The 25,384-nt window shown below is 37.2% G+C and overlaps 1 protein-coding gene across 8 annotated transcripts; it reads left to right on the top strand.

Moving 5' to 3' along the window:
* The first annotated feature begins 29 nt into the window (after positions 1-29).
* On the top strand, positions 30-24,654 carry LOC107317428 (ferric-chelate reductase 1). 8 transcript variants are annotated; one of them, XM_015870109.2, is made up of 18 exons: positions 7,435-7,520; positions 8,447-8,549; positions 11,161-11,237; positions 11,884-12,079; positions 12,291-12,427; positions 13,275-13,369; positions 13,992-14,142; positions 14,812-14,991; positions 15,926-16,024; positions 17,405-17,552; positions 18,066-18,182; positions 18,786-18,901; positions 19,169-19,255; positions 20,062-20,159; positions 20,294-20,352; positions 21,183-21,326; positions 22,362-22,423; positions 22,530-24,654. In XM_015870109.2, the coding sequence occupies exons 3-18, from the start codon at positions 11,217-11,219 to the stop codon at positions 22,620-22,622; spliced, it is 1,803 nt and encodes a 600-aa protein (XP_015725595.1). In that variant the 5' UTR covers positions 7,435-7,520; positions 8,447-8,549; positions 11,161-11,216; the 3' UTR covers positions 22,623-24,654. The 8 variants fall into 8 exon arrangements, with proteins under 8 accessions (XP_015725597.1, XP_015725599.1, XP_015725598.1 ...); XM_015870111.2 differs by lacking the exons at positions 7,435-7,520; positions 8,447-8,549; positions 11,161-11,237 and adding exons at positions 30-248; positions 5,668-5,768; XM_015870113.2 differs by lacking the exons at positions 7,435-7,520; positions 8,447-8,549; positions 11,161-11,237 and adding exons at positions 5,295-5,383; positions 5,668-5,768.
* The last annotated feature ends 730 nt before the right edge of the window (positions 24,655-25,384 follow it).

A 25,384-nucleotide genomic window follows, 5' to 3' on the forward strand; every position in this document is an offset into this window, starting at 1 on the left:
TCCCCACCCCGGGGATGCGGCCGGGCCCGCCCCGCGGATGGTGCCGGGGCGGCTGTACGGGATCCCCTCAAGGAGGGCGATACGGTGGCCCTCTATTTCTATTTCTCAGCCGGGGCTCCCGGCGATGCCTTTTTGCATGCTCGAATGGCCGTCAGCAGGAGGCCCCGCAGCGGAGCGGCTGCCTGCGGCCTCAGCCCTGATGCCGCGAGCTGCCCCCGCTGGAAAGGTCAGCCTCGCGTTTTTGGAAGGTCAGTCTATTTTTATGGTCTAGAACTACATTAAAAAAAATACTTCTCGATTTACAGCCCCTTTGCTATACTGTTTATTTCCAAAGATAGTGTACTTGGGGAGCTAGAAGTCTGCAAGACCATTTAGACTTAACCATTTGCTTCCAGTCACCCAGGACACCTCATACCTGTGTCTTGCTGCAGTGTGTTCCTCCTGCCTTGCTGCTCCTGACTCAGTTCACTAAGCAGGCACATTCCACATACAGGCTGGACTTGCTGAAACAGAAGCACAGCTCTACACATGCTCTGCTCCCTCCACACTGGAAGCACCCTAACAAAGACACAATGTAGCCTTTGAGTGCTTAAAGGGGATTTTTTTTTGAAAAAATGAGAGCAACTTTCTTATATGAGCAGACGGGACAAGGGATGACATGGGGAGGTTTAGATTAGGTGTTAGGAAAGAGATTTGTTATTCAGAGGGCAGTGAGGCACTGGCCCAAGGCTGTCCCATCTCTGGTACCTTCGATGGTCTTTTGGGCCACAAAACCATGACACCAACCTAAGCCATTCTATGGCTCTATTAATTTTCAAGATGTATGGGAGTAAGAAAATAAAGCAAAACACGCAACTTAAACTCAACAGACATATAATTGAAAGATCTTGACCCTGAATTTGGTACAGTCCTCAGTGTCTAGAAATTACTTTACAGCTGTGCTGCCACAGAGCCTTGTACCAGTGCCCCTGCCTCCAGACTTGCTGTGGTCTATCACATGCTGCAGGCAGAAGGATATAGAGATCTCATGAGATTTCTGCATATGTGGTGAACAGTTTCAAGAGAGGGAGAGCAAACAATGCCTATGTAATCATGTCCTTTGCATATATTACTGTCCTGAAGTGCATATTTCTGAGAAACAAGAAAAGGCTATTCCTGAATGCAGTTTCACTAGTGCTAGTAAGGCTGTCTTCTCTACTTGAATTTCTATTGTGAGTAGGAAAACTCTTCAGTTACTTGGTCTGCACTGACACATCTGTGTGATACATATTGTGAATTCAGACATGTTTTGAAACAGATCCAGGTTTATGTTAAAGGATTTTTGAGTCTCACAGGAAAAAAAAGGTTTGGGAACAAAGCTATCCAATTCCAAATCCTGGAGCTGTTACATTGGCCAACATTTATGGCAGTAGCTAGAACAGGCATCAAGAATCTATAAATAAAGGACTTGATGCACTACAGAACAGAGAAGTTCATGAAGTATTATTTCATAACATAATTAAAGCAGCATCAATTCACTAGCTATCATATGAAAGAAAAAAAAAAAAAAAGACTATTACAAAGTTATTAAATGAGTTATCCCAGGTTCCTCAATGAAGTTGACTCAAAAAACAAAAGAGGCTTCCCTAATCCTCTCTCCATGCACATCACTTGATATTCTGGCATATCCATAGGGACTTCAGACCTGTTTTTACTTGCTGTGATAAATTAAGTATGCTTTCTGATCATGGGAATCACACCAGCAACATCTAGCACTGTGAACATTGCACAGAACACAGCCAACAGCACTTATACGTGGCATTTACTACACTGGCATCTACTTGGTGAATTTCACAGTGCCATTTCATCTTCAGTTTGCTGTATTTTCCTGTGTGTTATAATACACTACAGTAGGAAAAAATATCAATAATACTTCAAAGTAAGAGTAGATACCATATCAATGTCATTTTAAGGAAATGTTTTTTTTCAGCTTTTTCAAGCATATTCAGAACCTTTCAGGTCCCTCTCCCTCCTCCCCTCCCAGTACTCTCCCCCTTCCTGCATTCTGTTTCACAGCACAATATTACAGAATATGTCCCCTAGCAGTGGCCTCTGTATACTTTAAAAAGCCTGTTCACTAGGTGTCAGGTCACACTTAAGTCCTATAACTCATGGCTACCTTAAAGATTAACTTGAAAGTGTAGCAAAGTAGAATACTTGCAAGTACAGTATTTTCCAAAAAGAAAGACAACCCACAGAATAGTACCTCCCTGTAACAACAGGGAAATTAACACAGAGAACTTAACTGAGCTTCAAGCTGCCTATATACAGTAAGTATTTGATTTTATAAAATCTAACGTGGTAGCATTGTTTTCTCAACACCTCACTGTCCTGATCTGTAAAACTGATGGATACTGCACAATGATGCAAAAAACGGGAAGCTTCAAAGGTACTGGGTCTTCTGTCTAGCTTTTGTCTTCTAATGGGGAGATCTCTCTGAAATGCAAACCTAACTTTGAAAGAAAGCTGTTTTTTCTTTAGATATGTATCTTTGCAATTTGTTTAGACCAGAACCTTCTCGGTGTGTAGCTGAAAACAAGCGGTGTTCCTAGACAAACATGAATTTCAGAGTCTAGTACAGAGATAAAATATTGGCCAGAACATTTAATTGGTCACTTCCAAGCTATTTTTTAAAAAATTATAGCTCCTAAATAAAAGAAAAAATTGCAATTGTTTGATATGCCAAAAAAATAAAAAAATAAAAAAATAATAATAATTAAAAAAAAGTAGTAGAATCAATTAAAATGTTTATAAGTAAGAAATCAGACAAGATGAAGATGCTAGGGCACTAACTTGTCCCTACTGGACAAAGGACATTCCTTTCGATCCATACAGTCATTTGGAAGTAATGGTTCAAACTTTCAGAGCTGAACTTGGAGTCCTCATGAATTTTTGTACTTCAGAAACACTTTAATGGTTTTGTTTAATGTTATTCCTAGCTCTGCCATTCTCTTAATGAGGTTTCAAACAAGCCAAACTTCCTGCCAAAATATCTGCATAAAGCTGTACTGCCAATAATGTCGATATAAATTTGTCAAATTTAATGCATTTGTCTTTAAAGAAGCCCAAATAAGATTTTACTGTTCTCAATGTAGCTTTCACATACTTAATATATATTTGACTGTGTTTTAGCTAACAGCATCACATTGATTTGGTATTGATATTCTTCCGAGAACGTTGTGACGTAACACATGTGATTTTAAACTAAGCATTTGAATGGCATTCTTGTGCCATTTAACTTAGTTAAACAAAGTCACACATGCCTGACCAATTTTTTATTTATAAGCAGAACTTGCTGAATCATTACCAGCATTTTTGTTTTACTGTAAATTGTTCCAGTTAACTCCAGCAAGACACACTGAGATCTAAGGCTGCAGACTATTCTTAAAGTAATTGTAATAATACTTTGTTGAGTGGAACTACTTTTTTTCTTATAACATCCCCTTAGAAGTAAATATTTTAAGTGCTTCTTGAGCATTCTATTTTCTTTACAGTGCTCCTTCTTATCGCATCAAACTGTCACAAAAATGCCATGGATGTTTTCCTGGTCCATTGAATTAACTATTCTTAAATCTTACCCAGGCAACTCTTTAAGCTCAGTTGATAAACGACTGTGGCTGCTGTATAAAACACCAGTATATAGTTTTTCAATGGAGCAATAACCAGGTACTAGACTCATGTAACCTGAGGTTACCTGACAGCTAAGAGAGATCAATGGGCCTACTATGAACTCTTTCAGTGCAAGCAGAGTTCAACTCACAATTTAAACAGCCCATCACAGTGTGATACATTGCAGATGGACAATGTGGACCTGTTTGTAAGCACTTGAAAATTGCTACAAACATTTGGCTGAAACTTACTGAAGCAACAGCTAAAATCCCTGCAAGCATTCCTACTGAGCATACTCAGCTGTTGCCACACAATTACTTCACAGAGGTGCTGTGCAAGTACTAACAAGCATGCCATTGCATGTAGCAAACAGCATTGCTCGGTGAAATCCCCAGGGAAGAAGTAAACTTGCTTTAACTTGGAGCATCCACGCATACACACAAAATACATCTCAGGCCCAAATAAAGAATGAACAAAGTCTTGAAGAAGACAGACTAAGATTTACTCTGAAAAAGGTGAGAAAACTGAATATTGGTTACTTGGGAAAAGCCCTCTGAAATCAGATGGGGAGGAATGAAAAATTGGTTCTCAGCCCCAGAGGAAAAAAAAAAAAAAAGGGTGGGGGGGTCATTATGAAGAAGAGCATTGTACTCAATTTCAATTCAGCTTGCAGTTTCACTTAACAGATTCCTGCTTAGCTCAGTACACAGCATAATTAAGTCAGTTGATTACACACTGCAATAAAATCATTTTACTCACTTTAAGGGTTGTCAGCCATCAGTTTATCCAAAGCACATACCTGAAGTTTCCTCAAGAAAGTTCTGAACAGTGAGCTTTATTGAGTTTCTATATTCCCCAACGTTTCCATGGGATATTTATAATTAATTCCATTGTGCTAATAATGTGACGCTAATAATCTACTTCCCATAGAGCAACTAGCTTGCTGTCAGAAGCACTAAGCAACAAGTGCCTCAGTTTCTGGTACTTAACATAATCTGATGACATAAACTGTTAACTGCAACTACAAGCTGAATTGAAACCTAGTACAAAGTTTTTCTTTGCACTGACCCTTCTTTTTTTTGTATGGAAAAACTGGGAACAGTGACAAGATGTTGTTGCATCATAGTGTCTGGACAGACATAGCCCTAATTACCATAAGCAACTAAAATTCTGTTACTTCAGATGAGCAAGTAAATATTGTTTGCCTAAATTCACCTTATGTCAAAGTAGGTACATATTGCAACAGAAAAATATTGCATGCATGTGTAACAATACAATAGAAAGCACAGTAATGATAGCTGGGTACAAGAAAAGGTAACAGAGTCCTAGGACTGCAGCAAGGGAGAATAAACCCAAATGCAGCAGCTACAAATACACAGAAAAGCCACAAAAACCCACAAACTGTATACCTTCAAAAGACCCCCAGTACCAGCAAAACACACTTACTGCCCCCTGCCAGCTCTTAAATGAGGTCTGGGAAGAGGTGATCCTGTCTCCGCCCCTCCTTCCAATCACTCAGGTACATTGCACACACCTGAGCTCCCCTTGGTTTGGCCCTGCCTTCCACCAGGTGCTCAATCACTGCTTTAGGCTGTGACTCCGTATTTCTGCTACAATGTATTTAAGCTGTTGATGAATCACAGCAGTTGTGGAAAGCTAAAGTATGTTTATACGATGTGGAAGTTATTTTCCTTAGTGGCTGCTGCCACCAGGTGGCTAATTCGTGTATTTTGTGGTAAGCCATAAATACCGTTTCCTTTTTGCCTCTGGGTAGTAAGTGTTTTTGTGTGAATGTGTTTTTCAGTACTATTTTTTTGTTCCTCTATGCAATGCAAAGCATTTTAAGGTAAGTGAAAGTAGAAGGATGTGATTAGCAAATAGGAGTTTAGAGTAATGGAAAACGTTTCAAACTTTGTCAGACTGCAAGTTAAATGAATTAAGCGTGTGTGTGTGTGGGGGGGGGATTGGGAAAGATTTCATCTCCTGTTGTGACTTTTACCTTCATATATTGTCTTTTAGGTGGTTGGAATCATTTCTATGACTCAAGTTTCACTTTGTGAAGGGGAAAATAAAACAAAATATGTAAGAACTGCATTGTAGGAAAAAGACTTCATCCTAAGGTAATGATTTTGTTGGTTTTTCATTGCTTTCCTAATAAAGCAATATTTCAGTGCAAGTGAATAAAGAAGATAATTACCTAATTATTTTAATGTAACAAATGAAGACATAACTAAAACAACAAGGCTGAAAAGCTTGAAAATGACTTGATTTAAATTCAGGTATGTTTTGCAGTGATATTTTCATCAATTCCACAGACTGTTTGCCTAGTGCAGGTGTGCATGGAACCTGGGTACGAGTTAACCTTCTAGGATTCCCCAGTTTTACTACACTGTTAAATTAATAGCTAGGGAGAAACTTGATTACAGGGAACCACATAATAACATGGAGTCTCTTTAAAGCTAGCTGTAATGGCTTATTGTTTTGTTACTTTGTGGTTAAAAAATACCATATCAGTAGGTGCACTGGGCTGTGTGAAAGTTTATTAAATTATACCTTTTTCTTGTTTCCTCAGTTATTAAGCAACAGATATTTGCCTTTATGTACTCATCTTGCAGTTATCTTCATTTAACTGCACTTATATCTAAATGCTGTCTTTTACTTCCTTGTAGCCTTGTTAGAATCTATGCAAAAAAAGCCATCAACTTCTTTTTATGTTTATTATTACATTATTTTCCATAACGGAGGAATTAGTTTGCCATTTGACATAATCTTCCTCTGGTATAGCTCAGTAGCAGATTACACAACTTTATCTCTCTTCAAACTTGCAATAGTGATAAAAGCTGACTTCCAGCCCTCTGTTTCTAATGGATGCTGTAGTTAAAGTAAAAAACCTCTGCTTTGCAGTAAATACGTTATTGTTATCCATACATTAATACAAGTGTTTGTTAACACAAACACAGTGTTTATGTTCTGTGGGAAAGTAAAATGCCTGTTCTGCAGAAAGCGGGTAAGGGTCAATTTATCCTTTCTGCAAAAAAATAGAAGGTGTGTCTGGAGGTGTATTTGTTGAAGTGTCTGACTTCTCAGAGAGAATCTTCTGGAAAATGCTCAATACGTGCTTTTGGTTCAAACAGTTGCTATCAACAAACAACCCATTCTTTTGTGTGCTAGGTAAAATGAGAGGGTCAGCTCTGCCAACAGAGGTCTGGCTGTAAGCTCAGCCAGTGGGAGCTGTGGCAGCCCTACTCATACTTTGCTACCCTTATCCTGGGTGTGTAGGGTGTGCTGTAGTGCTGTGTTTCTAGGAAATAAGTGACTTTGTTTGTTCTGCTGTGAACAACTGAAAACTGAGTAAAATGAAGAGAAATAAAATTCAGAGCAGTCTGTGTAGCTAACTGTCATCTTTGCCAATGAAGGTCTAGTTACAAACAGTGTGTAGTTACTTCCTTGATAAGGAAAAGCCTGACTGTGTGAGCATGTATGTCGGAGCATGCAAACAGCACTGCAAATAAAAGCACTGCCGTGCAGATTTTACAAGGACGAGGTCTGGGTAAAACCTGTGGGGCAAGACTTTAGTTGCAAAATCAGGACACCCGTCACCACCCCCTGTTCTCGGTGGTAGGAACTAAATTCCACAGCCGGGAAGCCGCATCCTACAGACCCGTGCTGCAGCAGCGACGCAGTCTGTGTCTCTGAAGCCTCTGTTGCCAGTGGGTGCCTCCCCTCGGGCCGCTGCCCGCCCCTCCCCGCCGCTAGAGGAGCGTCTGCGGCGGAAGGCGGAGCCGGCAGGTGAGGGGCGGCCTTAGCTGTCGGTTTTGCGGGGCTGCGGTCACTACTGTGCTGCTGGACGGCCGGGCATGAGCGGAGCATAGGTACAGCAAACGTTTTGAAAGCTGTTTGCACTTAATAGAATAGCTAGAGCAATTAGGAAGCAAGATGAAACCTGGCGAACTTTTTGAAACGTCTCTGAACTGCCGCGTTTCACACAGACGTTTCTGAATCTCCATAGAAAGCTTGTGGGCATGTTTTTTGTAATGGGGCTTATACTCTAAAAAGAGCTGTAAAAGAAGACTTGGGCTTCACGCTCCTGAAAGCTTAGCACTCGAGTTCCTCTGGTGTCTCATTTGCTTCTTAGTATTCTATAATTATTGCTTTCTTACTTTGTTTTATTATGCAGAGGAGATAGCTGAACTAAGGTTGTTACAGTTGATGCTGTGCTTGAAATTGTTTGTTGGGGTAACTGAAACAGGGCCGATTCTGTGTCAGCCTGTAGCTTATTTAAGAGGACTTTTTGCATAGGTATGAGTTTACAAGATTGGGGTCTTCATGGTTTATACACAGAGCAGATGTTCAATAGAAGATTAATAAAATAACTAGGGTGAAATCCTTTGCTGTTGTCCATTCTTGGTAGAAGACAGGGAGAAGAAAGAGGGGAAAACAGGCAAAACCTTATCTCTTTTCTAAAAGAAAGTATATTTTCAATATAGTCTAATACACTATAAAATCATACTTTATATTTGTATGCTTTGAGGAGTAAGGTATGAAAAGTTTGTGGCTATTTATTTTTGTTCTCCCTGTAACTGCTCCAGAAGATAATTGCAGTAATGACTTAATATGAAACTGTCCTGTGGAAGTTCAAACTAAAAGAAGCTGTGGGGTAGTGCTTTGTTGTAACTTTATGTAATTCAGCTGAAGCCTAGGAGATTGTAGGCCTAGCTGGGGGGGCAATCATAAGATATGTGCCTTATCACTCATAAACGTTTCCTTTGTAGCATCTGGGTACTGTTTCTTGTTGCAGAACTTCCTCTGATTCTGATTATGATCAAGTTTAACACTGAGGTGTAAGTCAAGTAGAAGATAAGTGTGCTGTATGTTCACTTACTACAAATAGAAAGGCAAAGGTAATTATATTTAGGCTTCAACACTGTTACAGAAAGATTGGCTGTAATGTACGTACTTGTAGTTAAGAGTTCATAAAAGTTTGTTTAGAAAGAAGTTAGAAATCTTAAATTTCTCTTTGAATGTCTTCGTTGTAGGAAGACCATAAGGATGAGGTGTGTGTGTTTTGTCATCATGTGAGTGTATGTGTGTGTTCCTTTTTTCATTTTGAGAAGTAAAGAGTTATTGTGTGAATGCTGTCTGTTTTCTGCCCTTGCTCATGCAGCTATACTGATATGACAACATTTAAGTGAGCAGGGGAAATTAACACAAGCTTCTTTACTCAGAGGGAAAAATGACTCTTAGACAGTATGGTTCTCTGCTTCTGCTTTGTAAGAATAGGTTTCAACAGAAAAGTGACAAAGTATCATGTGGCCAAGCATCTTTGGTTCTTACAGCTTATTCTGCTTTAGATAATTTTTTCCTCTCCTGCTTGCCTTCTTCTCTTATGGTGCTCAGGAGATAAATTTTGACCATGATGGCTTTTGTTCCTTTTGGTTATCAGTGTCTTTGTTTTACCTCTCCTCTCCCTCTCTAAATCTAGCTTTGAGTTTCGTACTATGCAGCTAATGAAGTTCTGTTAAGTAGTTGAAAGACAATTTCTGCAAAGAGATCCTATGTATGTGTAGGTGTTGTGCTCTTAAGTAACTGAGCTGCCAGAGTTTTCTAAGCTGTCTATGCCTGCAGAGACTAGAAGTCTTTTTCAATGTAGGAAAAAGTAAGCTTAAAGAGTGCAAATTTAGCATGAACCCCATGGTTCCCTGTGTTTTCTACGGGGATATGCTGATAACACAGAAACACTGCCATACAAATGCTGTGTATTCATAGATAACTGCCCCAAGAAATATCCCTTTAGCTTTTAATTCTTAGTTGATTTGTGGTCAGTTTTGAAGCCACACAATAAATATCTAAATCAGGCTGCCAAATAAGCCAGCTGATGGCGAGTAACTATGACTTCTCTTTCCTCCTTTCCTTCTTTGTGACTGAGTGAAAATACAGCTACTTTTTGTCTTTAAAGCTCCACAGGTTTAATGTATCCATCTAAAAGATTGTTGAACTCTCTCCTGTGTTTTATGCATACCCTGTTGGATAACCCTTAGCAATCCAGTTATTAGCTGAAGCCCTACGGATGTTTTTTGAGAGTTTTCATAAAGCTACAAGTTGCTTAATTAGCTATGGAGTGACTGATGTTTTAGTAGTATTTCCTGTATTCATTCAGCATGCTTTACTCTGTAGGTAGAGAATGTGAAGTACTGGATTGTATTTCCCAGTTAAAATGGACTTCTCAACACAACTGAGTAACAAGTTAAAGGATAAATTTAAGTCTGGAAAGTGCTATTTAAAAGAAATTCTCTTCATCCCTTGAAAATGCATAGAGAAGATTGCCACAGTTAATCCTCCTTAAAATAATAATAATAAAATTGCTCCTCTGTATAGTTCTTTTTCACCATTTTGTTTTGTTTTGGTATTGGGCATTGCTTGTTCTCCTGCAAGCTTTTGAGTTGGGTGAATCTATTGAAGCATATTACTTGTTTTAAATCCTTACCACATCCTCTGCTACTTCAACTAGAACGTGAACCTTCTCTTTTTTTCTTGTCTCTCTGATACTCAGCTTTATCTCTTCTGGCAGCAGCTTTTTTTTTTTTTAAAGATTTCTCATATATGTATAAGCTACTTTAATACCACAGTTGTTATGAAGCTTAGTTTTTAGCCTCCCGAAGACTTCCTTAACATACAAATCTCCATCAATGCAATTTATTTCATCTATATAGGTATTGGTATTAAAAGAAAACATCAATTTAACTAGTTGTTATTGGTGCTACCCTAGATGAGTATCTAAGGAGTTGAGCGATTTTTTTTTTTTTTATTATTTATTTATTTTTTAAAAAATATTTTCTCTGGTTTCTGAAATGTAGCTGCTGAATTTCCTCCCCTAAATTTTCTTGTATTTGCTGATACAGTGTTGCCAACGTGCTCTTAAATTGAAACACAAATGCAGCATTGCCTTGGATATTGTAGATGCTTAGCACAGAATGTATAAGGAGTCTTGGAAAATCAATATTGATTATTCTTACAGAATATAGGACTAATTACATCTCTCTCTTTTTATTTTCTTTTTTGACTTATAGATATCAGAGCTCAGCTTGAAACAGCTCTGTGCCCTTCTTATCTTCACAACCATATGTTCTGTCAGGGGATATCTTTACCTGATGTTTCTTATCACTTAGTGCAAAATGAACATGACTCCTCTGTAAAGCAGACTTATTTGCCTGGTACATCTTCTGCTGGAGCTGATAATCAACTTTTTTTCTGTTTAAGGATTGAAAGGATGGTGTCTTCGTTCTCCTAGCCCATTAAACATAAAAATTCTGGTTGACTAAAGCTTTCTACAAGTGTTGGGTGCAACTGTAAGGCCTTTGTGCTGCTGAGTAACAAAATGGTTTCTTGAAAACAGAACTGTGTCAAAGCAAATAATCACATAATAAATGCTGGGACTAGGGGGTTCTTATAACTGCTATAGGCTTCTCAGTCACATGACCTCACATGGTTTTTCATGTTCCTCCGTTCCTTAAGAAAGTCATAGCAAGAAATCATACTGTCTGGAAGTCCAGAATCCAAAAGACTTTAAGATGTTCTTTTGCTTGATAAAGGTATTTCTTTATCTATCTTCTCATAACAAATTATTGCTCTTCTACTTGTATAAAATTTTTCACATGTCTGGTAACTTTAGTCTTCTGAAGAAAGAAGAACTTGTCATCTTAGAGTTCTTTGTCATATGTGAAGAAATAGACACGAGTTGTGGAAACAAATAGCAATCTCTGATGATACATAGTTTAGAGCCATGATTAATAAATGAGCGGGAGTGATGTTAGCTCGGTATTTCCTCAATATTGTGGATCTTTATATATAAATGAAATAATTTTAAGATCTCTCTAAACTATAGATTTTCTTTTTAGAGGACTTGGATTTTTTTATTTTTTTTTCCCAATGAGAATGGTATAGTTGTAAGTGGAAAATTTTTTTTTAGTCATCTCTAAATTTGCTAAGAAGAATAGTCCAACTATTATTAATACTCTTGAACATATAAACCACCTAAAACACAATATTTGTGGATATTCTTGCAATGTTCTTGTAGTTATTAGAATTAGTCTGGGATTAGTGTTTTCTCTCAAGTACTTTTGTTTTTAAGCAGGTTTCTAAAAGTTAGTATTGAACTAACTCTTGTAGGATGAGTTGCAACCTGCTATGCAAATGCTTATTGTATTTAATTGCCTATAACTCTTGTTTTTCATTCAGATGGAGCTGCCTGGCCTTGCTTTTGTTGTTTGGATGTTTATTTGCTTCCGTGTATCTGTGGATGGATATCCAAATGGGAAAGTAAGAGAAGCCTGTGCTAGCATGGTACCCTGTCATGGTAGCTCTCCAAAACTGTCACCTGAGCATGTCATTACAGTTAATAGGACTGAATTTAGACCTGGCGACAGCATAGAAGGTATGATGCCAATTATAACTGAAGAGTTTAATTGTTTCTTTGTACTGTAGTATGTCTTTACTTGGCCAACTACATCCAGAACTATGTAAGAAATTGAGTCTTGTTCAGTTGACCTAGTGAGCAGCCACTTGTAAAATCAGCTGGTCATTGTGGAAGCACTTCATTTTTCCTCTGGAGAATATTACAGCTTCCTTTTCTCTTGATTCTTCAGTTCAGCTGTCTGGTCCAGATTTTGAAGGATTTTTCTTACAAGCTCGGGATGCAGAAGACTTGGATAGCCCTGCAGTTGGTTCTTTCGTATTAGTTGATCGAAGACATTCTCAGCTTCTGACATGTGGCCATACCATGGTACAGTCTAGTATCTTAAAATGGAATGTTGGGCACTGAAGTATTTGTACTAGTTCACGTATGTAACAGTGCAGAACAAATTTTTCTACTCTGTTATCTTTGAGCTCAGTAAATCTCTCAGGAAATTGCTATAAAATTTATCTTATAGGCATGGTTCACTGCAATTTTCTGACTATTCTTATGACTATTTAAATTCTCTGGGTCATATAATACTACTGTGGTAAGGTGTAGCAGTCATAACACAACTTGAGTACAATGAATGTTATGTTCTGCATTCATCTCATTGTGCTTGTTCTTAAAAAGATGAGTGCATGCTCTACTTGCTTTGAAGAGGGGAGTTATCATTTTTCATGCTTGTTAAGGACAAAATTAATGTCTTAGAGCGAGGAAAGTTTAGGTCAATTATTGTGGAAAACAAAGGCTAGAACAGGCTATTATCCTTAGTGTTGTTTGGTCAGTTAATGTTAATGGAGCCTTCTTATTAACAGATCACAGTCTCAAGTCATCAGGTTTTAGATGAATTGGTTTAGCCTCATGAAAAGGATTGACTCTAACTAGTGTTTCAGCAGCTAGCTTGAAATTTATAAACTTATTTGAGCTGGTCTGAACAAAGTTCTCATTTTTCCTGGAAGCATTTTTTTTCTCCATTTCTTCCACATGATACGTATGGAATCCAGTTATTCATTAATTCTTTAAGGCCATGGTATTGTTGATCACAACTAACTTAAGCTAAGAAGTTTTTGCTAAGACTGTGTATTTGCAGGGTAATGGTGCAATATTTATTCAGGGTTTAGATTAAAGTTCTTTAGTGCATATACTGTGTAACTCTTAATATGTTTGTTTTCAGAATTCAGCTGTCAGTCACACAAGTAAAGCGAAAAAGAAAGTTGTAAAAGTTTATTGGATTGCTCCTGGGGGTGCACCAAAACATGTGCAATTTCTGTAAGTAGTCCTAATGTTAGTTCTGGCATATTAAAATGCAGAAGATAAATATGTAGCATTGTCTGTAACAAATACTGGCCAGCAACTGAGAAGGGTTGCTGGACTAATGGCCTACACACCATAGAGTTTACATTAATGCAGGTGTTTGTTCTTTAGGGAAATCTGTGAGACTCATTTTATTTTTGAGATGAGAGTAGAATGGTATTCTGCAATCTAGAATTTCTAGTTAACTGATGAACTATTGTGTATATATAGTTCTGTAATACACAGTGTGAATCTTTATACATAACAAAATACTACACATTCTCTTCCACTATACTGTCAGCTTTTTTTTTTTCCAGAACTACTGGATATAAGCAAAGTTATAAAAATCTGTCGTCTGAGACTGTTGTCTATGCTGGAAGCAAGAATGTAAGGAAAATGCAGTTGGGTGCTTTAAAATTATTTTTCCATAGGTATTTTAGGTATTTTTCCACTTGAAGCACAAGAAATGATAGAGGCCTCCATAAAGACAGAAGTGTGCTGTAAAAACAGCAGACTTCTTCTTTTTTTTTTTTTTTAAATAACATTCAGCTGTTGATGTATATAGTACTGATCAAGCGTATGTGTGGGTTTTCTTAAGAGCCACAGTTGTGAAGAAATACAAGATTTTCTGGGTGAAGATTCCTGGTCCTGTTATTTCTCAGCCTAATGCGCTGTTCTCAACAACACCCTTGTACACAGCATCAGAGGCTGTTTCAACTGCACATTCAGTTTCCTACTTAACAAAGCCTGTAAGTAATTATAAACCCAAGAAATTCAATTTCTTATGCTTGTGATGAATGGAATTTTTAAGTCCCATTAATACAGTCTCAGGTATTTTGCCTCTGGATTGACAGAAGTTCTAAATGTTCCTCAGCTTTTTAAAGGCCAGAGTTTAATAAAGAAAAATGTACATCTGAGAAGAGAGGTGAGAATAGTCTTGTTCTGCTCCTGATTCCAATCTGCGGGTTCAGGATCTTTTGATTTAATCAATATTATTGATTTGGTGAGTTTTGGTGGACTGAGAAAGCATTAGTACTTGATCCAGAGTAACACTGATTTGTAATACACGTGTTGTCTCATTGCTTATCAGTGGGATCGCTACTTTTAAAGAGGAAACAAAGCTGGTCTTCCCTTCTTCCCTACCCTATAGCTGACTTTTTTTTTTTCCCAGACTTTTAAGTTATTGAATTAAGTCTTTGAAGTGGGAATTCAGTTTAACTAAAAATACATTCTAGTATGTAAAATTGCAATAAATTCTACCCCCTGGTAAGTGTAGGGGTGAATTAAGAAATTGGTATATGGGCACAGGTAGCATCCAAGGAAGCTGAAAGAAGTGCCACCTTCTAGAGAAGGTTAAAAAGGGAGGAAGAGTGGAAAAACTCTCATTACTAATGATGTATGTTTGATTAATATTCTAGTTTAATGCATCAGGTTGTGGAAATACAAAGTTCTGCCTAAGGAACCCTTCTAACTGTGATCCTGAGAGTGCTTCCTGCTTTTTCCTATCCTTCCATCAAGAGAGGAGTTCAGTACTTATTGAAATGAGTGGTCCCAGTGAAGGATATTTAGCATTTGCACTGTCCTTTGACCAATGGATGGTGAGTATCCTATTCTACCTCTCTAGCTTCTTTTGCAATCCTAGTAGAGTTTCAGTGGTACCTTAGCAAAACATGCATATGGAAAATATGAAATATTTCTGAAATATTTCTAAACTGAAAACAAGTAAGAAATGTCCTTATAATGCTGTTGAAGAGGTGATGGCCTTTTATAGGTGGTATGGAGTCTTAGCTTGAGGTTGGCTTTCTGCAGTAATTACTCCTGTGGGTATCTGTCCTCACAGAATCCAACCTTAGTAGTAATACAGTAGCTGATTGGAATTCCTGGTAAGACTAGTCTTGCCTTGCTACCTAGGAAAGAGAAACCAAACCATCTGTTTGAAGCATGTTAAGTTTTCTAAAAACCACTTGAATTTCAGTGTCATTAATATGGTGACTCAATCCAATCTTTAAAATGTGTTCAAAGACTTTTAATTGTGGTTGAAGTGAATGCTGCTGACAATTATGAAATATTATATATGAATGCTTTATAAAGTATCTGTTGTACAAAGGAGATACTTTTGATTTTCTTCTTCCTAGTAAAAGAGCACTTAGTTCTTAAATATTTTATATCTATACAGCAATGAGAAACCACTTCTAGCTAAAGAGTTTTTTTAAAATACCATCAGTATCTGACCATATCTTTTTTGGTAAATTCAGTAATTATGTAAAACCTTGTGACAATATGGTTGTCACTGATGGGTAGGGTAAGTCACACCTGTGTCATCTGCTTGGCTTAATGTGGCACTGCTGTGAAACTGAGATGTTTGCAAGATGGGAAATAGCTTAAAAGCTAGAAGAATTTGTTTTGAGTCTTCTGCTAGACCACTGACTAATGCTACAAGTTTGTTGCATGTATTAAATCAGTGTGCTTTAGGAGGTTGCCAGTAGGAGTTTTTACTAATCTGTGAATACTTTTTTCTTTTAAACTTTCTAGGGTGATGATGATACGTATCTGTGTATTAATGAGGACCACCATGTTAGTGTAAGCACTGCTTACCTGAAGGGACGAAGTCCTCCTGTTCTGGATTTAAAGGTACATGTGGAGCATCTCAACTTCCCAACAGATATGGGTTTGAAATGGTCAACAGTCCATGACTACATTGTGCTTTTATTTTGAAAAGCAGTCATAAGTAGGAAGTTAAATGTAGAATTCTTTAGAGTGAGAATGGTTAGGCTCTTTCTTCCTTGTAAACATTACCTTTGGAAGTCTAAGTTTATTTAAAAAAATAAGTCACATGGTGAGAGTTCTGAACTTAGTGCACATTGCTGGTACAACTGTGCCCTTCTACTAGGGAGATCATAGTAATGAGTTGAAAAAACTCGTAATAAATACAAATCTTATGTCAGTAAGTCAACATAGCAACCTACCTTTTAAGTTAGTATACTAGAGAATATTATTTCCCCAGATCATTGCCTCATTATTTCTTCATGCAAGCATTTCTTATGTCACTTGAAAGGCTAATTTTAAAATAGTTACTCTCCAAATCTCTTTGTATGTGTTAGCACAGCAGAAGATGCAGCAAAAAGAAGTCTTGACGTTTAAGCTTAGAAGTATCTGCTTAACCAGGGGGTTTTGAAACAGAAAAGTGAGTCATGACCTCTATAGTACATAACCTTTTTAGAGTGGTGAGGTGCTGGAACAGGTTGCCCAGAGAATGCTCTGTCCCTGGGGTGTTCAAGGCCAGGTTGGATGGGACTTGGCAATCTGATCCAGTGAGTGGCATCCCTGCCCATGGCAGGGGGTTGGAACTAGAAGTTTCCTTTACAACTTTACAAAAGAAGGTCCTTTACAACTCAATCCATTCTTTGGTTCTATGACTGCTGTTCTTATACACACTTTCTTATGGTTGTACTGGGCTTCTACCTTTCAACTGTTCTCATGGAGTGGAACAGTTCTATGGAGAAGGCTGGTAATTTATTTGCTATCTTGAAATATTTATAGCTTATCTTGAAAGCAGTTGGCCCAAATTGTGTGGGTCTGACCCTAGAGCTAAACCAGTTACTAGATAACTTACTGTGATGGTGGTCAAACACTAGAAGAGAATAACTGTAAGGTAACTAATACCTGGTGCATGTCAGTGTTCAAGAAGCATTTAGATAATGCACTTAATATGCTTTAATCTTCAGTTATCCCTGAAGTAGTTAGGCAGTTGTACTTGATTATTGCAGGTACCTTCCAACTGAACTGTTTTATATCTAATATTCTGTTACTGTATTCTGACCATCTGGAACTGCAGAAGTGAAAAAAAATTACCTCTTGATTCTGTTAGTGTAAGAAATGCTTTAGCTCATTACCTGAGATATCATAGGAATACTGCTTGTGTTGACACACAATCTCAAACAGTGACCTTAAAAGCAATAGAATAATTATTTGTCTGGAAGGGCTGCATATCAAATGTTTTTTGTTTCACAGAATGCTCTTGAAGATGTGTCATGGAGGCTTGTGGATGGTGTTCTTCAATGTTCTTTTAGAAGGAATGTTAGCCTCCCTACATATAAGGAGAGGTTTAACATGAATGCTAGTTACTACATCTTTCTGGCAGATGGGGAAGCCAGTGAAGGTAAATTTGATATGTGGTTGCTTTTATATATATGTTTTTTAACAGCTCTAAATGAGTTGTCCCAGTGTAAGATACATCTGTAATAATTGGTATCCAAACTATGGACTTGATTTCCAGGCTTGAGTGAGGTACTTTGTATAGTCACCTTTATTGGCTCTTGGATTTGCTCTTGGAAAATAAAATAAGCTTATGTGTATACTTGTGTTGCATGCCCACTTGATCCTATCAACTGTTACCTTCTTGAGTGCATCTCTTTTAAAATGGAGATTAGCATCAGCAGGATTCATTCTTCACGTCTTGTGTGTTTAGGGGAGAGATCTGTTTTCTGTGGAGGGATGAACTCTCGAAATTTGGATTCACAAGCTGAGTTCCTAACTTATTTCATGTTAGCCTTCTTGTATAACTACCTTCCATGGTCACAGTAGGGCTTAAATTAATAAATAAGGGTTAGACTTATTTTGCAAGTACAGTAACTTTCATATGCCATAATTAAATCACTTTGTTACTGGATAGATGGTCCAATCTATAAACATCGTCGTCAGCCTTTGATCACCAATGGAATGTACAATGTCACAGGCATTCCTCAGGATATTGGAGGTTCCCGGTCTCCAAGGCTTATCAAGGCTCATGGTAAGCTGCATGTTTTAGCTTTGACATCCTGCTCAAGATGTGCTGAGACTTGAGAGCTGTTTTCCTTACTATTGTAGAGTAGGTATTTCCTCTTCTCTTTCTGACATTTGCATTATATATGCTGTTGGGTAGCAAGATCTGAGACTGTGAAGTCACAGTAAAGTTATTGTTTTCCATTTCAAGAAAGGTGTCATAGAATTTCCCTGCCCTTCCCCCCTCCCAGTTTACTGTCTGAAATGAAAAATTTCTCAATTGATAGTCCAGAGCCAATGAAATTGCAGAGAATTATTTTCTCAGTACTGAAGTGTAAACCAGGCTCATGAGAGAACTGTCACTCATTCTGTTGATGAAAGCTTGTAATAAGAAAGGTCAATTATCATTCTTTGTATAAGCTGCTCCATCATGCCAAGAGTGTTATAAACATCTTTATATGGATGATTGTGCAAGATAAAATGCTATGACATTTTAACCACCTAGATCAGTCTAAAAACTTATCTCTGCTATATTGTCTGTATACATATGGAAAGACTATTAATTCCACTCTGAAGCAATTTTAATATATAGTTGAATTACCCACGATTAACTTTTTTTCCTGATTTTCAGGTGCACTGATGTTTGTTGCTTGGATAAGTACAGCTAGTATTGGTGTTGTTGTTGCACGATTCTTCAAGCCTGTCTGGTCTCATTTGTTCCTATTTGGAAGGGAGATATGGTTTCAGGTGGGCAAAATATCTCCTATTTCTAGCTATATGTTCTGCCTCTGTAGCTGGAAAATTAAAACCTCTAAGGAATCAGAGATCAAATTTGATGTTGTTTACTTTATTTAAACTTGTAGAATAACTACAAATCAGAAGCTTACCTACTTCACTAGTAAAAGCAACGTCCAAAGAGGCAGCTAAGAACGTGCTTACCTATGGGTCATTAGATGTATTTTAATACATATTGGGAAGGTGTAGAGTTTCTAAATGTGAACTTCATTTTCCCAGGTGCATCGTATGCTTATGTTGACCACCGTTGTGCTTACAAGCATTTCATTTGTATTGCCTTTTATATATCGAGGTGGTTGGAGCAAAGTAAGTGTGTGGCTTTTGTTTTTAACTCTTACTAATGTAAAAGTAGAACCAAATGAATGAGAAGTAGATCAATTGCTGGCTGACTCTGCTGTGTTACAAAGGAATTTCCTGTAAATCTGTTTAGAAGGCTGACTTCAGATTGTAGCAACATAGATGAGGAATGTCCCTCCTCTAGCAATAAGTGGATAATATTCCATCATATTTTCCTTCTTTCCACTTTCTCCTAAATGAACTCCTTGTTTATGCTGGGGTTCAGGCAGGGATCTGTTGCTGTCACCTGTATACTATCTGGTGCAAGGTAGTTCCAGAAACTGGGAAGTTCTCCAAGAGAATCGCTATTAAAGGTGGGATACAAATGTGTCAGGCATGAGCTGATAGCTAGGAAAAATGAATAAGATCTTTTAGAGTAAAACTAGAACAAACAGAATGAAAGGAGGAAATCAGTACTGGGAGGAGTTAAGAAATAGGCTTTTCCTGATGACGTGTGATTGAAGATGAAGAGTTTGCAGCATTGCTGGTACAGTGTAATACTACTCTTCTGTTTAGGTTGATTGAAGAATTCCTTAGTACAACAGAAAGATGGTGTAAAACCTGAGCAGACTTATCCCTGCCTCCTTCTCCTTTGGGGAACCACCTCCATTCAGCTGCAGAACAGCTTGTGTTCTGTCACCATTGCTAGTTTAAACACAGTGCTGTTCTACCACTATGATTTACTTTTGCTAGCTTATGTAAAATTAACATATTTCTGATATTTTTCTGTATCTTTATATGGATAAGACCTTAAACAAAAAATGTTTTATGTTTAGCAAGCAGGTTTTCATCCATATCTTGGCTGTACTGTGATGGCTCTGACAATCTTTCAACCTTTTATGGCAGGTTTTAGACCATCTCCTCATGCACCAAGGTACTCACAACTAACTCATTAAATTACAATCACAGAAATAAAATGCCTTATTGTTACTTCCTTTAACTAAATCTTTTCAATATCTTTTTTTTCCCCCTCAAACATAGTAAAATGCTTTTTTATTTATTTTATAGGAGGCAGTTGTTTAACTGGTTTCACTGGAGTATTGGTACAACTGCTAGAATACTAGCTGGTGAGTAGGAGTAATAGATGTAACTATTTTTTATTTGAAATGAAGGAACTCATGCTGTTAATTATCTAGACTGTTATTCATCTAGAGCATCTTACTGTACATCCAGATGTTGAGTTTTTTACTCATGTGATCTTTTCTGGTGTGAGACAAACTATTCCAATTCTGAAACTGAGGGAGAAAAAAAAAAAACCACAAAAAACCAAAAAGAAACATCCAAAGGATTTAACTATTATCTGTGGTTTGTTTTTCTTACACTCAACCCTGTTTAAAGTGGAGGTTCAAAACGTGTTGTCTTACCTCATGACTTTCACATCATAATATGGATTCGAGAGATTTTTCTTCCTCTTTTTCATGACTGTCTTCTGCACCTTTAAAGGAGATCAAGTGACTTGTAATACCAGAGTGACTTGGGCAAATTTCTTCTTACAGTAATGTAGCTCAATGTTGCAGTGTTATTTAAGTTAACTTACAGGACTACAAACTAGTTTGTGTTCTATTTCTGGTGACGAGGTTCTATAGACAACTTAAGCACAAAAGTTTCAGTGAGTGTGGTCATCTTCCATAGTCAGAAGAAATGCTCGAGCTTTTATGGCTGTGAAGAACACTGTGCAGAATAAGAAACTATTTTGGCCTCCTGGTCTTTTTCCTTCTGTTTCCATACCCGTTCCATACAGCAAAAGCTTTTTTGTTTCATTGACTCCTTTAACCTTACTCCCCCAGAAACTACAGGCATTTTGTGGGAAATCTGTTGACAAAGGTGTGTTAAGAAATTTGTTTTAACTGCCCTGATACAGCACTCAGCATCTCTTCATCTCATTTTTACTGACTAGTGGTTACTATGTTCTTGGGAATGGATCTGCCAGCACTTGACCTACCAGACCCATGGGACACCTATACAATGATTGGTTTTGTAGCTTGGCATGTTGGTACTGATGTTCTTCTGGAGATACACAGCTACTGTCTTATACGTAAAGGTACCAGCCAACTAATCTTATTTTTACCTTGCTTGCTGAGTTCTGTGACACACAAAAGATCTGAGTGAACTAAATTTCAAGAGGTGTTCTTTAATTTCTAACTTACAAACTGAAGTGAATAACTAGGAAATAATGGTGCACAAATTGATATAGGAGTAAAATTTTCAAGACCAGTGTGTTAAAGAACAGTCATCCTTTGTGCTAGCGATAGCTTGTTCTATCATCTTTTGCGGTGATCTCCATCCCAGGTGGAGTAGGTACAGCTGAGGCTGATTCACATGGATTTAATCTACGTCTTATGATTTTTGGGTATAAATGGGTGTTATTGAATGAATAGAATGATGTGAAACTGGAAGCATTTGTACTTGAATTTTTAGTAAGCAGGGGAAAAAGAGTGAAATTCTGACTCCAAAATCTCTACAGAGAAACTAGTAGTAACTTCATTGGAAGTAGACTTTCTGGCAGGTGTCTCTGAAAGGAGATCATTGTACACAGTAAATGACCTGTACCTAAATTGGAGAGCAGATACTTTCAGTATTGAAGAATCATGATGTGATATGAGAATGGTGTAAGGCAGCAAGTGGAGAAGGGGTGATAAGAAAGTGACTTCAGATTTAATTCCAGTTAATTTCTCTAGAACTAGAGAAATCAGCCTAAAATGTTCGACCAAAAGCTGTTTTTGTGTTGGCTAACTGAAAATATTTAAAATAAAACCTACCTATCCTAAAATTAAAATGTTTTAACTCATAAATGTTTTCTTCAGCTCAGATCTCAGTATTTTGATTCATTCCACTGAAATACAACTTTGCTTTGTCATTTTAATGACCAAAGCCTAATTTTTGTAGGTTAACTCAGTTTGTTTCTGCTGTAGATTTTTTTTTTTTGAAAGGTCAAAAGACTTCCAAGTACTTCTCAAATTTGGTGCTGTACAGGAATAATTTACTTAGTCATTGGATTAAAACTTCTTCTATATGAATATAGAAAGCACTTCATGTTAAGAGCAGACAACTGTATTTTTTTTCTTTTATGTAACAGTTGAACTGATTGAGGATGACAGAGTACAGATATTGCAATCACTCACATCTGCAGAAGCAGAAGTAAGTAGCCATTTTTACATATCTACCTTGTGATTATGTTTTTTAGAAACAAATAGAAAGACTAATACTTCTGTGGTTTTTCTTGTTTTCTTCTGTTGTCTTGCAGGGTAACCTGTTTAAACAGATTGTGTTAACCATCTATATCTGTGGAAATATAATATTCCTCATTGCCTTCTTGGCAGCAATCAACCAAGTATGAGATAAGAAACTTGCAGTGAAGTACCATGCAGATGAAAAACATGCAAGGAATACTTTTATTATGTTTCCATCAGCACATCCTGGAAGATGTGGTTGAAGAGTAATAAATAGTATGTGCATGAGGGAGAACTTCAATTCAAATCAAAAGAATGCTGGAATCCTGTGAAAGCTGTCTTCAGGTCTTATTTTTAATGGGAATCTGCCTGAGTAAGGAATGTAGTTGTTGTTGTTTTTAAATAAGTGTAATAATCAATGTGGTTAGAGTTTACAGGCTAAGAAGAGTGAGAAGATGAAGAGTGAGGAAACCGTTTTGATAGTCACAATTTCCTAAACTTTTCGGGAATATTACTGGGAAAACTGAAAAGTGTGATCCCAATTTTGTGTTCTAATGACATGGTTTAACAATCTCCTGCTTGTGACAATTTTTGTACCACACAAAGAAAAAAACTTACTGAAAAAAATGTCACATACTTGATCTACACATTGAGCTAAACATTGTTTATTTTTGCAGTTTAATGCAAAAAGTATTCTCTGCTCTAAGAGCAGTGCACTTATACAGGGATAAGGGCTTGGGAACTACAGCTCTTTAGTAAGATTGCCATTCTCATCACCTCAAAATACTGTTTTGTTCTCTCAGTGCTTCCAAGCCATAACAAGGAAAAGCTTGCAAATGTACATTAAATCCTAGTTCTGTTTATCCAAAATTTAAACAGGAAAAACCTATCTGTGTGCATGTAGATGTTCTGCTGTCTCTGGTCTCTTGTTGCTTCTGAATTGCTATTCTGTATGAATAACATGGGCTTATGCAGCTTGATTCTTAAAGCTAAGTGAAAATATTTGCTCAGGTATATTGCAGTTGTATTTGCTCTACTGAATGTGCTGTTGAAATAGTGATTAGGAGTTGAATTGACTTCAGGAAAATGCAGCTCCTTTTAGTGTTAAATGAGTGTCCTTTGAGCCGGTATGTCTGACTTTTTCTCCTACTTTCATAGGCACTCTTTTTATTCAGTAATTAATTAATCTTAATAATATGGTATGGGGAATGGAAGGAGACTGTTCTCAACTTCTTTGCTTTCTGGTTTGCTTAGATACTGAAGGTCACTCTTTAGCTGAAATCTCATAACTTAACCCTTATTATGCTGTGCAGTACAATGCTTTGCTTTTTTTTTTTTTTTTAAGTTGTAAATTTTCAAAGTATACCTCTACTGAAGGGTTATTAACCTAGCTAAGAATAAAGGTGTTGGCAAATTGGTCCCAGTATTTACTATTCTAGATATAGAACATTATAGCAAGATCTCTGCTGATGATCCTGACTTACGGAAGTGTTTTAGACATGAAGTGGTTCTTTCCATTAACTAAAGCTGTTTAGTTCAGCCTCTTTTTCTTGAAACTCACAATGCAGCCTGTTGTAAAGACAAGTTATTCAGAATGTATCAAGTTTGTGGTCAGATCTTGCCTGCTCAAGTAACTCGTGTAGTTACAAGAGCCTTTACAGAGCTTGGATTAATCCTTTTTGTTAATAGCTCAATAGACTACTAGTGAGTTTTTAGGTGAGCGGTCCTCCTTCCCCTCATCTGGAGATGTTCTCAGACAAAAGGAGGTTAAGAAGAAATACGGCAAAACAAAAGCTGAAGGGCAACATGCATTTTTTTTTTTATGTGATGTTTTCAGTTTGTTCTTTGGATATCTTTGATTTCAAATACTTAGGAGTCACAGATCTATCCAGCACTAAAATTTTGAGAGCTCTTCCATATACTGCGTTTACTGAAGATAATATCTTTTCAGACACGATAGATGGCTTCTTAAATTAAGTCAGTGCCAGATTCTTTCTATAATACAACAGCTGTGCTGTGTTGCATCATTCTCATGTGAAAGTGGGGGTTTTAAAGCATGAATGTAAGTATCGTAACTGTTTCTCTTTTAATGCAGTGGAAACACTACCAAATAAAAATTAGACTAGTTTTGCATTGCAGTAATCAATCAATGTTTTTGTTGTAAACGCTTATTTTACAAATAAAAGCAGTTCAAATGTTTCCTGGAGAAACTGTTATTGAAAGATATGTGTTAAAATCGGATGTTACAATGCGGAATAAGTCTTTCCTGAGAGCTACAGGTTTTGCAGATTTCTTGGTTGCTCTTAAATAATGCACTTTCCTAGTGCTAGTGATATTACATAGTTCATGAGGGCTTTCCTGACATATTCCAGCATCTTCAAATCAAAGACTTGTTCATTTTTTTTTCCTCACCTTCCTGTCCACCTGCATGACTAGTAAGAGGAAGCAAAGTGATTGTATGAGTGACTCACCCAAAATTTCTGTTACAATCTTTAAAAATAAAAATGTGAAAATGAAAAACAAAACAAAAACATCTTGTGCAAGTGGTTGGTAGAAAAACAGGTAGCAGGAAGTTTGGTTCTAGAGGCACTGATGGCTTAATATTGTTTAGAGGGAGACTTCTGCTGCTTTTCTTCATAAAGGAGTCCTGCTGAAGTTGTGAGAAGTTCATATGAAAAGATGAAGCTTTTGACGTGCCCTGTCTTGGATTAAGCTTCTGATGACAAATCAAGTATAGCTTATTTCAGATTGGTTCCTTCTAGATTGGCAAATTCTCCCCACCAAGAAGAAATTTGCCTCAAAATACTACTCATCTGCTCTTGACAACTTCAAATTATGTTTCTTGAATATGCTTCAAAGAAAACTAGGTGATGCAAATTGCTTAAATGCATTTGAATTTATTGCTACTTTGCTTGACTTTATTTTTTGC

The sequence above is a fragment of the Coturnix japonica genome, chromosome 8, assembly GCF_001577835.2.
Source record: "Coturnix japonica isolate 7356 chromosome 8, Coturnix japonica 2.1, whole genome shotgun sequence".
NCBI lineage: Eukaryota > Metazoa > Chordata > Aves > Galliformes > Phasianidae > Coturnix > Coturnix japonica.